This window comes from Hibiscus syriacus, unplaced genomic scaffold (genome assembly GCF_006381635.1).
Source record: "Hibiscus syriacus cultivar Baekdansim isolate YM2019G1 unplaced genomic scaffold, ASM638163v2 tig00110890_pilon, whole genome shotgun sequence".
Classification (NCBI taxonomy): domain Eukaryota; kingdom Viridiplantae; phylum Streptophyta; class Magnoliopsida; order Malvales; family Malvaceae; genus Hibiscus; species Hibiscus syriacus.
In genome coordinates this window covers 15,208,845-15,220,712 of record NW_024062900.1, presented here as the reverse complement: position 1 = coordinate 15,220,712, position 11,868 = coordinate 15,208,845, and the positions used below count along the sequence as shown (strand labels likewise).

General features: G+C 34.8%; 1 protein-coding gene across 2 annotated transcripts; it reads right to left on the bottom strand.

Moving 5' to 3' along the window:
- Positions 1-680: 680 nt before the first annotated feature.
- Positions 681-3,853, bottom strand: LOC120144841 (ankyrin repeat domain-containing protein 2A-like). 2 transcript variants are annotated; one of them, XM_039158802.1, is made up of 9 exons: positions 3,754-3,853; positions 3,242-3,411; positions 2,870-3,082; positions 2,604-2,752; positions 2,291-2,459; positions 2,109-2,201; positions 1,174-1,313; positions 957-1,094; positions 681-792 (listed from the first exon to the last, which is right to left on the bottom strand). In XM_039158802.1, exons 1-8 carry the CDS (start codon positions 3,788-3,790, stop codon positions 995-997), a joined length of 1,071 nt encoding a protein of 356 aa, XP_039014733.1. In that variant the 5' UTR covers positions 3,791-3,853; the 3' UTR covers positions 681-792; positions 957-994. The 2 variants fall into 2 exon arrangements, with proteins under 2 accessions (XP_039014733.1, XP_039014734.1); XM_039158803.1 differs by lacking the exon at positions 681-792 and having other exon boundaries at positions 843-1,094; positions 3,242-3,387; positions 3,754-3,826.
- Between the last annotated feature and the right edge of the window lie 8,015 nt (positions 3,854-11,868).

The following is an 11,868-nucleotide window of genomic DNA, read 5'->3' as shown; positions in this document are numbered from 1 at the left end:
ATTATAATGATTAATCATATAATTATTTAATCTGAAAAATAATAATGTTTGAAATAATTAATTCATATAACCGGCAAGTTAATTTTTTTTATTTTTTAAATAAATATTACAAATTTAAAATTTAGGATAATATATTATTAATTTTATAAAACAAATAATTATTTATTTTTTTAAATAATAATTTTAGTCAAAACTTAAGTTAAATATTAAGTTAATTAAAACTATAAAAATTATATAATTCGATTGGTGTCTGAACTCTAAACTCATTTTTACAGAGGTTTCAGATTTGAACAATTTTAATTATATTTTGACATAATTTAATGATAATGACAAAATGTAACTAAAGTATAAACTTCAATATAAATCTAATAAAATTCTAAAACATTTAAGTGGTTAGGTACTTAACCCCTTAGACAAGAGATTTAGAGTTCAAATTCCTACCCACCCTTTAGTGGCATAAATTCTATCTAGTTTTGTTTGACTAATATAATGATAATTGGTATATTAAAATTATTAAAAGTAATGAATGAACATTCTTTACTGTAACAACTCAATTTTAACTATAAATTAATCTATTTAAAAATTAAATTATTCATAGCTAATGCGTTAAGTAAAAAATTCGCCGAGAAAACAATTGGAACTCAGATGACGAAGAATCCGAACCCACGCAAGAGATGCGCTTGCCAGAAGCTTGAGACGTCCCAAACAATATATTCTACTCTTTAGTCTCAAAGAACTCTTATGTAAATTTCTCTGGTCCACAAGTTGTCCCCGTTATTCCCCATGTAGAAACTATTTCATAAAAAAGCACTACATTTTAATAAATACTCAGAATGCAGGCAGAAGCAAAATAAGAATAGAAGGCATCGAGCCGTGATTAAAACCAAATTTGTCTAATAGCGGAAGTAAGATCAAATGCCTATAACAAGCACGCTTCGACCCAAACATACACATACCATTGCCCCCCCTCCATGGCCTCTCCCCACTTAAAACTTCAAAGGAAGGCGTCCTTCTCCAGCAATTTTACTACCTCATTCTGATTGTTGAGCTTCGCAACGTCGATGGGAGTCTTCGCATCCATGTTTTGGAGAGTGCTGCAGTCAACATCAAAGCAAATAATCATTAAGAGGTCGGGTCACAATAAATGTTTAGCCAAGACACTTCATTACTTACACAGCAGCACCGTTTTCCAGTAAAAGGGCCACACACTCTTTCCTTCCATAACCCGCCGCATAATGAAGTGCAGTATTCTTATTCTTGTCCAAAGCATCCACTTTTGCCCCAGCTTCAAGAAGGATTTTAGCACATTTCACCTGAAATAAAACCAGAACCGCATTTGCTGTTACCCAGCAAACACCAAACCTAATACTAGTAGCTCAAGCAACCAATAATCTAATCTCGGACAAACTCATGTAAACTGCTACATTATATCTATCTTGTTTCTTGTTTGTCATGCATAGCCGCAATTTGGTAGAATAAATCCCTCAAACGAAATATGTCCATAATTTATTAAAGGAAATGTAATGAATATGCCCACCCGATGGCAACAAGTACTGTAAAAACAAGTAGTGAGCATTGCTACTAAGCCCACCCGATGGCAACAAGTACTGTAAAAACAAGTAGAAGCATTGCTTAGTAGCCAACAGATTCCGTTATAAACTAATATCAGATAAAATAGTAAAAAGAAAAGCCTGATTGATTTGTTTCAGTCTTTCAAATACGTATTAGGCATTAGCTACAAAGATCCCAAGATGAGATGCTACAAACAAAAGAATGCTTTAATCCAAGTCCTAATTCCAAACTGCTTTTGGCAGTCTATTATTCGGTTCAATGTGTCCGTCCTAAAACTTCCACTCAATGAGGGTATTAAGAAGCCCTTAGTGCATTAACTATGGTTATTCATGTATGATGTAAAGAGAGAGAGTCAGCAATTAGATATTGGTATTGGATACTTGCATTACTGATTAAAACCATCTGATTTCCACACCAACTTTATCATCGCAAATGAAACTATTTCATTTGTTAGGTAATGCAGCAGTGCAGAGAGAGAGAAGGGCGAGGGGGAGGGAGGAAGAGGGAAGAGTGATTTGGATAAAAATTATTATTACCTCGCCATAACCACAAGCAAAATGCAATGCAGTCCTTCCCTCTGAATCTTCTTCATCCTTGTCAGCACCGGAGGATAGTGCAGCTTTCAGACCCTAAACCATGAATACATTCAAGAGTTGAGACATTTCAGATTATCTGTCAAAGGAGAAAACATATGGAGAAAACATTCATTCTACCATACCTCAATATCACCAACACTAGCACAGTTATGTACAATTGACTCATCCTCATTTCCTTCTTCTTCCTCTTCACCTGCCGCAGAGTTACCAACAGAAGTTGCTGCATCTCCTGAAACAGCAAGACCCATTGCTTCGCCCAACTTCTGCAGGACATCTTTATCATTCCAATACCTAAACAATAAAACCTTTCTTGATTAATTTACTGAAGAAATCGTAGGATGCAAAATCATACATCCAAAAGAAGAAAATGTTGTGTCCACAAGCTTATCATAATGGTTCCCAATCTCCTAGTATTTTACCATTGTAAATACTCACCTCATCATTGCTGCAGGACCACCAGTCTCTATTTCTTCTAAAATAGGTTTCAAGGATGGATCTTCTTTTATACGAGCCATCCTTTCTTCAATCTGGTCCTTTTGTTGAGGATTAGCCAAACTGTCAAGCATGCTAGACATAGCTGGATCCTGAAGAAGGACAACAAAAACTTCATCTGCCAGAAGTGATTCATGTAATTTAATATTAGGGAAAAAGACTAGAAGGACCGTTAATCCACTCCAAGTGGCAACAGAGCCCATATATACCTGCATTAGTGCATTACCAAGGCGCTCAGCCATGGTCATAAACTGGGGATTCTGCATAACTTGTTGCATGGTTGAATAGTACTGCTGTGGATCGAAATGTGGAATGGTCTCTTCAGTTGGTGCTCCTTGAAATGTTTTCGTGAGCTGCTCTGCCATTTGATTAAATGAAGGATCTTTGGCAATCTGCTCAGCCAGTTCTTTGATACTTGGATCCTAACAAACCAAGATGGTTCAATCAATGAGATCAGCCAGAAATCTTAATATGCTCTACCACAGCAGCATTAGCAAGGATACAAACCAAGCAACGATAAAATCATTATGCTCACAACATTTCCAAACAATAATTTAGAAAATAAAAGGAGAAATGCTTACATTAAGAAGGCCACTCATGGCTGAGAAATCAAACGGATTTGGTGGGGCAAACCCAGGACCAGGCATAGTGGTGGCAGGGGTAGTACCTGCCTGTGCTTGTTGTGACCCCCCAGTGGTGGATGTTTCAGGCTTTGAACTTTTTTTATCTGTTTCCAAAGTCGATTTCTCATCTAATAAATACAAGAGAAACATAAAGAATAATCAATTCACTATCTTCCAAACCAACCCATATCTGGATTCTTCCACACTAAACACAAACAAATTGAAACTACTCAATCCTCAACACAATTGCCAGACCACAAACTTAGTAAAATGAAAAAGGAATAGGCATCATTTCCGAATCGAAAATCAGATCAATCCGATACCTAAACTTCGTAGTGAAAAAAAGGAATAATCAGAATAACCTAAAACAGTAAATTAAGCGCCATGTAAGCATGAACAGCTCAGATAGATCTCAGAACAAATTCCAAAAACCGATGAAGAAAGAAAGGGAAATCTGGGATTATGCTCACCGGCAGCAGTGAGTTCCTTCTTCAAATTGGAAGCCATGGTGAAATAGCTGAAAACTACAAATTTTTTTTAGAAATGAGTAATTTAAAAGAAGAAAAAATTAATCAGAAACTAGATTGAAACATTGATTACGATGATGCATGGCAACCAGTTTTTTTATATAATATATTCGAGATGAAAAATGAAAAAGAAAAGGGGAAAAGATAAACAGAGAGACTAGAAAACCCTTTCTTTGTTTCTGACAACGCACAGCAGGAGGAGTATAGGTAGCCAAGGACCAAGGCTTAGGGATTTATAAAGCAACTAAAAATAATAACTAATGAAAAATTGGTGTATTTTTTTTTATATTTTGAATTTTTTTAATATAAATTTTAATATATTCGTATTTTCATATTATATTTTCTTTATTATATGGTATGATCTAATTATATTATTAATCCATATGTTTAACTATTTATTTATTTATTTTTTTAAAATTTAATTTGATTGTTTTTAATTTATGCATTTTTTATTTTAAAATTCTATTCTATTATAAATTGTTGTCGTTATATCTGTTAGATCGAATTTCGTTATTAGTTTACATGTTATATAGAAATTTTCAATTTAACCAATGTTGTCTAGTTTAATCATTTTAAGTCTTGAAATGTATAGACTAAGATAATCAAATTGAAACATATGAACTAAATCCATACCTTCATATCATACAAGGATTAATAACATAATTTACCTAATTTCATTGTAGGGTGGGTTAGTCCAACTTCTATTTGGTTCTTTATGCCTTCGTAAAAGGGATAGATTTCTATTTACAATCCCATGTTTAAAATGGGCCAACGGAAATGCTCCACAACTTTTGAGAGTTCCTCTTAGGCTTTTTTTTACCGATAACGAGTTTTTTATTTAGCCCATTAACGTATTTCAGTTTATATTTTAGGATCTATGATATTTTTTATAGTGTTATTGGAACTTCTCATATCGAGGTGACGAGTTTTAATAAAAATATTTTTTTATTTGAATTCGTCACGCCGAAGTGACGAGTTCTAATAAAATATAATTTTTTTATTAAAATATATCACATCGAAGTAAAAAGTTAGAATAAAAAATATTTTTTATTGGAACTCGATACCCGGTGTAGAAAATATCATAGATCCCAAAATAAAATTTTACTTGCCCTATTAAGCTAAATAAAAAACTCATATACCTTAATGGGTCAATTCTGTCTTCCTCTTATAGTTAAGTTTTTTTAATAATAAAATCTAGGAGTCAATATTAGTAGATGTTTTTAAATTATGATTATCATATTAAACTAGACTTTAATTTTTTTTCTATTAATTCTTAAACTTTTAAATATTTTATTTTCATCCCTAAATTATAACTCTAATTTTATATTGGTCCTCAAACTTTTGAATGTTTCACTTTCATCATCAAACTTTTGAATGACTTTAAAGGGTGTTATTGGAATGTTCAAAAGTTTGGCGATTAATTTAGAATGAAAATGATAATTTGAGGATAAAATTTAAATATTCAAAAGTTTAAAGACTAATTTAAAATGAGATAAAATATATAGTTCAATTAACTTTAAAACTTGAGTCACTAAGTATATGATGGGATTAAACTCTTGTTTAACTTCTTCACTTTAGTACCTAAAGAACAAATTTATTTTATATGTTACACGTCACTTCTGAAATCAGTGGTCATATCATCAACAACATAAAATAATAGATTAATCGCATGGAAAAGAGTTTTAAACCCAATGTTGTAAAAGTATTTAAAATGTTTTTAAAGTAGTGCAAAACCAATGGTTTCACCTTGTCTTGCAACAAAACATAAGATAGTTTATCTTTTTTTTTTAATGACACCAAACGGTCCTTTCCATGTTAATTTTGCCATTGCATCTGCACTCTGTTCCTTTCCCTTAGGGTAAACCAAAACCCTAAGTGTTCATTCCTCTTCACTAAATCCAGTACGTGAGGAACCCTAGGTGAAATACAATCCATCGCCCCCCTTGTTTAAGTAAGAGCCACACTTCTTTAGAATCAACCCCGACACAAAGCTACTTAATGTTCATGCTCTCAGCTAAACATAACCCCTCGTTTACACCCCATAGCTCAACATCGAGAATCGAACAAACTCCAATAGTTCGTGTGAATCCTTTGATCCGATAGCCATTATTTTCTCGAATTGAACCTTCACATGTCGCTAGGCCAATTGAGGGGTTTCTTGCCTCATCCGTGTTGAGCTTAAACAATCCTCTTGGTGGTGGCGTTCAATTTACCTTTCGTTTATCAATCTCCATTCGTTGCCTATTTTCATCACACGCTTGCAGAGCGTATGTGGCTTCTTGCATAAATCGTCGGCTTGATTGCAACACGCTCTCATCCTCCAAAAACTATGGATCAAAAATTGCTTTGTTCCATCGCATCCACAACCCCCAAATGATTGAACCAAAAAACATATCCCACCCTTCTTCATTTTTAGCAAAGTAAATTGGTTGTTGGATATTAATTTGAATCCAGCCAATTATCGGTAAACTTCAAAATTTCGCTGCTCGTTCGGGTTTCACTAAGGAATTCCAAGTAGCTCGAGCGTAAAAGTATTCCCGAAAAACACGAGATATTGTTCCCGTACTTGCACCACAAATCCCACAAATTTCATCCTCCGAAAGGTGTCTCCGGACATGTTCCTCATTTGTCAATAATCGATTCTGACTAATAAGCCAAAGTAAAGTTCGAATCTGTAGTAGTCCTCTATAACTCGATAAAAGGTTCCAATAACATGTGTTAGTTGGTGTCATCACCACATACGATACTTGGTGATGATAAGCATTGCGTACCAAGAACTGTCGACTTTCCTCCCAACGCCACACCAGGTTATCTGCACCATTCGTGTCCTTAGGTTGCTTCGTTGCACTTAAAGCAAGCAACACCGGATTAGGAAGGCAATGGAGTAAGATATTCCATTTCCATTCTCCATACGAATCTAACATATTACATATAGGGGTGCAGTTATGTAACTTCCTAATCCAATTCGACCTGAAGACCGAAGGATTAAAGTGGCAAATGGGACCACTGAGGTGGCTAACCCAAAAAATCTTTTAAATCAACTATAAAACACCATGTAAAAATATATCCAAGGTAAATGAAATAAAAATATAATAATTAAAGTTTACTAAATACAGGGAGCTCTCAAATCATCCAAATAAATACACTGTGTTTAAATGAAAGTGGAGTTACAACTAATTACAAAAAGGGTTTACAATAGTACATGTCCTCTAATACAAATCAAGATGTACTCTAAAGCCTCGACTATGCTGGAATATCTGGCGACGATAACACTCCATAGACTGTCTCCTAAGAATATGTGCATGGAAACACATTTCGAACGCTGAGCTTAGGAAATCAGTGCCTCGCTAATAATTGTGCTATACTACATGTATTCGTTAAATATGCATGCTAGTGGCATAAGTATGGAAACATAGAGGCACTGTTATAACATACTGAAGTTGACATCATGGTGTGGTTGAGGGTTCTACATCTCGGAGCTCACACCCCTCTAGCCTTCCTAAAATACCCTTGGGTATTTGGGGTGAGATCCAAAACTGCATCGGAAATTGTACGTGGGTACTTAATAACTCTCCAAAAGAGTTATATTTTAGATCCTTTTTACTTAGGTTAAGTTTACACTCTAGCATTTTTAGGATCATATTTACATTTATTTTAGCATATTTTACATCATTTGCATATTAGGAATGAATTGTTAGTACTTAGGCTGATTTTAATGTTTATGTTGCAAAACTAATGCATGTGATGGGAGTTTCCTCTTACCTTGTGCTTTTATTTCATTTATATTTTATAGGGTTTTATGAAATAAATTATTTCTTTGGATGATTTGTACCCCACCATGAACTAACCTTATTTGGTGTGGGTTAACTATGGATGATTAAGTTTTTTAATGGATGGTTCATATTTTTATGTTAATATTTGCTTTGCTCATTGTATTTATTTACTTAGGATTGTAAGAGCTTATGAGAGTGGCCTTTTCTTAAGTTTGATGCCTAATATTCGAGAGAGTTAGGTGAGATCAAAGTGTGTAATGGGGCTTACTTGCTAACTAGGTCCTAATCCACCTTAGAGATAATGATAGGATTTCAACGACTAAAATGGGTAATACTTAATCGGTAGGATTTGTGCTGCAGTTTACACTAAGAAGTATTACCGTAGCATTTTATTCTGTCAAGTTCCTTACTAGAGATAGCCTAGGGACTCTTTTAGCAAACTCTATCGAGCAAGTAGGCATAGAAGACTTGAACCATTCCAGAAGGAAAGGTTTAGGATTCCTTAGTAACCCTACCAATTATCCTCATTGTATCTTATTTGTGTGAGGTTGTTAGCTATCTTATTCATTCCCAGATTCTCAATTTAATTTGCTTTAGCATTTTTAAGTTGTTACAATTTAGTTTGCCCTAGCATTTCCAATTGTTACCATACCACATTGTCATTGCAAATTCATCTTCATACATTTCATTTTGCTTCTACACTCTCAATTGTCAATACTATCACTTAGTCATATATTAGGTTACAGTTTAGTGTTTTAACTTAACTTGTGAATTCCTAGAATCCCTATGGAGACGATATTCACTTATTATATATTACTTGTTCGATTGTGTATACTTGATCATATTTTGCGTTCAACTTATAGCACATATAACAGCAGGTGGTCCTCCCAACTACCCTCAACATCGATAATGGTTCATCTAAGCATGTCCTCTAAGATCCAAATGACACGTTCTGACTGGCTGTCTATATGAGTGTGCTAAGTGGTACTAAAGTTTAGCTTGGTGCCTAGGGATTCATGAAGGGCTTTCCAGAACCGAGAAATGAATTGCGAATCTCTATCGGATATGATGAAATTCGGTACCTCGTGCAACCTCACTATCTTACGGATGTATAACTGAGATAACCTCTCTAAGTTATAATCCATCCTAACTAGGAGAAAATATGCTGATTTAGTTAAACGGTCTACTATGACCCAAACTGCATCATATCTCTGTCTAGTCATTGGTAACCCAGTCACGAAGTCCATAGTTACTCTATCCCATTTCCAATAAGGAATCTGAATTGGATGAAGTAACCCTAAAGGAACATGGTGTTCTATTTTATCCTACTGACACACTAAGCATCTAGCTACAAACTCTGACACTTCCCTCTTTATGCCTGGTTACCAGTACAATTGTCAAAGCTCTTGATACATCTTGTTACTGCTTAGATGAACTGAGAGTGGACTAAAATATGCCTCATGAAGGATCTTATTACATAATTGAGGGTATGCGGGTACACACAACTGACCCCATCATACAAATCTCCCACTACCTGGATACCCTCGAATATTAGAACTGAAATTCGGGTATCGACCACATAAGCCAAGAAGGCCTCATATCCCTAGTCAATCACCCACTGAGCTTTTTATAGCTAACGCGATCATTGACTAGCTCGACTTCTCACTAGTCATCACCAACTTAATACCATCGTTTTCCATGATATTAAGTTGTCTGGCTTTGTAATTCAAACTGGTGGCATACTCAGATAACCAATCCATACCTAAAATCATGTTGAACTCTCCGAATGGTAACTCCATTAAGTCCGCTAGGAAGGTCTGACCCTGATACTAAGCCCTTCAGTATCAGTATTAACCTCTGGGTATCGATACTACTGACTATTGAAAACTGAGAGAAAAAAGGCTACTATCGATACTCTAGTTTGAGTATCGATACCTCTGGTATGTGGTATCAATACTATCCTGAGTATTAATACCAAATTTGACTTCTATATTTTGAAAAATACCTTAGTATTGATACCTCTAATGACAGTATCGATCCTCTAGTATCGATACTCCCATGAGTATCGATACCACACATACATATTGAAATAAGCTAAGTGTGCTAGGTATCGATACTACCCCGTGAGTATCGAAACCGAGCTAATAATATCGATACTCTATGGGTGAGTATCGATACTTCCCTCTCAAAACTTTCTTGTTTTAAATTGATTGATGAATATTATCAGTATTGACTGATACTTGAACCTAAAAATGTCCTATTTGGGTATGAAAATGACTTCTTATTTTATCCATAAACCCTATTGAGGTTTCCAAATGTTATTTAAGTTATATGTATATTAAGATGGGTTATAATAGGTCCATAAACATACAAGAAAACATCAAATGTTGAATATACCATGATCATGCTTCATATTTCATGCAAGGCACCCAAACATATCTAGTGCCCTACATATGGTAGAGTTGAGTTAGAAGTTAGTTACCTTGGATTTATAAGCTGTTGGAAACACCCAAGGTTCAACCAAGAGTGAGTTTTTCCTTTCTCTTGCACTTGGAGCTTTCTCCAAACTTTCTCACTAGATAAGAATCAACTACAAGTGTTACTAATGTTGTTGCAAAGTTTAGGAAAGAGTTTAGAACATTTCTTAAGGCTTGAATCTATCAAAACAAGTTGGTTTCCTTTAGATTTTTAAAACTCCCACCAAACCCATATTTTGGATGCTATTATAGAATGAAGAGATTAAGGGCTTGAATGATAGATATAAAGAAGGGATTGTGATTCTTACCTTACAATTCCCTTGTTACACTTGGAAACCCTCAAAGTTATTACCTTTTTAAAACTTATTCTTGAAGAATGGGATTAAGAGAAGAGATGAAGCTTTTGGGAGGGAAACTGAAAAATGAGGGAAACAAAGAGAGGCATGTAATTTTGAGATCATCCCACATAAATGGGATTCAACCTTTCAAAAATAAAATGGGTAAATATCTCTTTTGGTTATTCCAAATTTAGTTACACTTTAGAAACACCCATTTATCATCCGATGGGCCCAAACTAAGCCGAAACCAATGCTGTATTGGAGCAAACTTCCTTACAAGGTTGATGAGTTCAACTATAACACTCTTGGGCCAACCTGAAACTACTAACCCAAGATTCGGTTCATTACATGTTATGCAAAGTATCTTTATCATCCATTTGAAGTAGTCGTAACTGACCAAAATTTCCCAACCAACCATTATTCCAAAAATCAATAACAGATCCATCGCCATTGTTCCAAACCAAGTCATCAACAACATCTTTTCAAACCATACAAATTCCTGACCAGGTGTTTGAACATCCACGCCACGTTATGGATTCCGACACTGAATTTGGCAGTTTGTTATCAGGCGAAATGCCAATTTCGATTTGTGTTCGTTATCAGGCGAAATGCCAATTTCATGAGGAAGACCTTGTTTTTTAAAAACATATTTATCATACCTAATTTTGAAGGTGAATAGTGGTAGATTGCGACAACCGATTACGGGGGTGATTAAAGTCAATACGGATGGGGCCTTTGATGATAATCGTCATATTGTTTTTATTGGTTTTATAGCTCGTGATTGAAAATGACATGTTATTAGAGGTCTTGCTCAAACAACTATTGGTTGCTTTGAAGCTATATTTATAAAATTTCATGCGCTTCTTGCTAGTTTATGTCTTGCATGTGATAAAGGTAGGAGGATGTTCAATTTGAAACTGATTCGTTGATGATTGTGCACAAGATCACTATGCTCACAGAGGACATTTCTACGCTTGGTCTTTTTTGTCAAGGAAAATCGTGCTATTTTCCAATCTAAGCCTAGATTCCATATTACCTTTACTCATCATTCTTGCAATATTGTTTCTCATAAGTTAGCTAGTTAGGCAATTAGAAGAAGTAATTCTTTATTTTTTTACTCGGTTTTTCCTGAAATAATTTACGACATTATGTTTGATGTATTGGATTCTTGATATATGGTAGTTGGGCACTCTTTTTCCCTTGTTAGGTTTAGAAGGAGTTTTTAAGGAGGCCCATTATTGGTTTTGTTAAAAAAAAATCTCATACCTAAACCACCATGCTCCATCGGACGTCACATGTCCTCTCATTTCACTAGATATATTCCTTTAGTCTCCTTCAAATGTCTACAAATAAAATGTCGGATCAGTTTCTTAATCTCATCACATAATCTTTCGGGAAGCTTACAGTTCTACATCCCGTAGTAAGGTAACGAAGATAACATGAATTTGGCTAAAGTGATCCGCCCTGCTA

Coding starts and splice junctions, on each gene's coding strand:
- LOC120144841 (XM_039158802.1), bottom strand. CDS start 3,790: ATGGCTTCCAATTTGAAGAAGGAACTCACTGCTGCCG. Junction 3,083..3,241: donor CCATGAGTGGCCTTCTTAAT/GTAAGCATTTCT, acceptor TTGGTTTGTTAG/GATCCAAGTATCAAAGAACT. Junction 1,314..2,108: donor TTGCTTGTGGTTATGGCGAG/GTAATAATAATT, acceptor GTTTTATTTCAG/GTGAAATGTGCTAAAATCCT.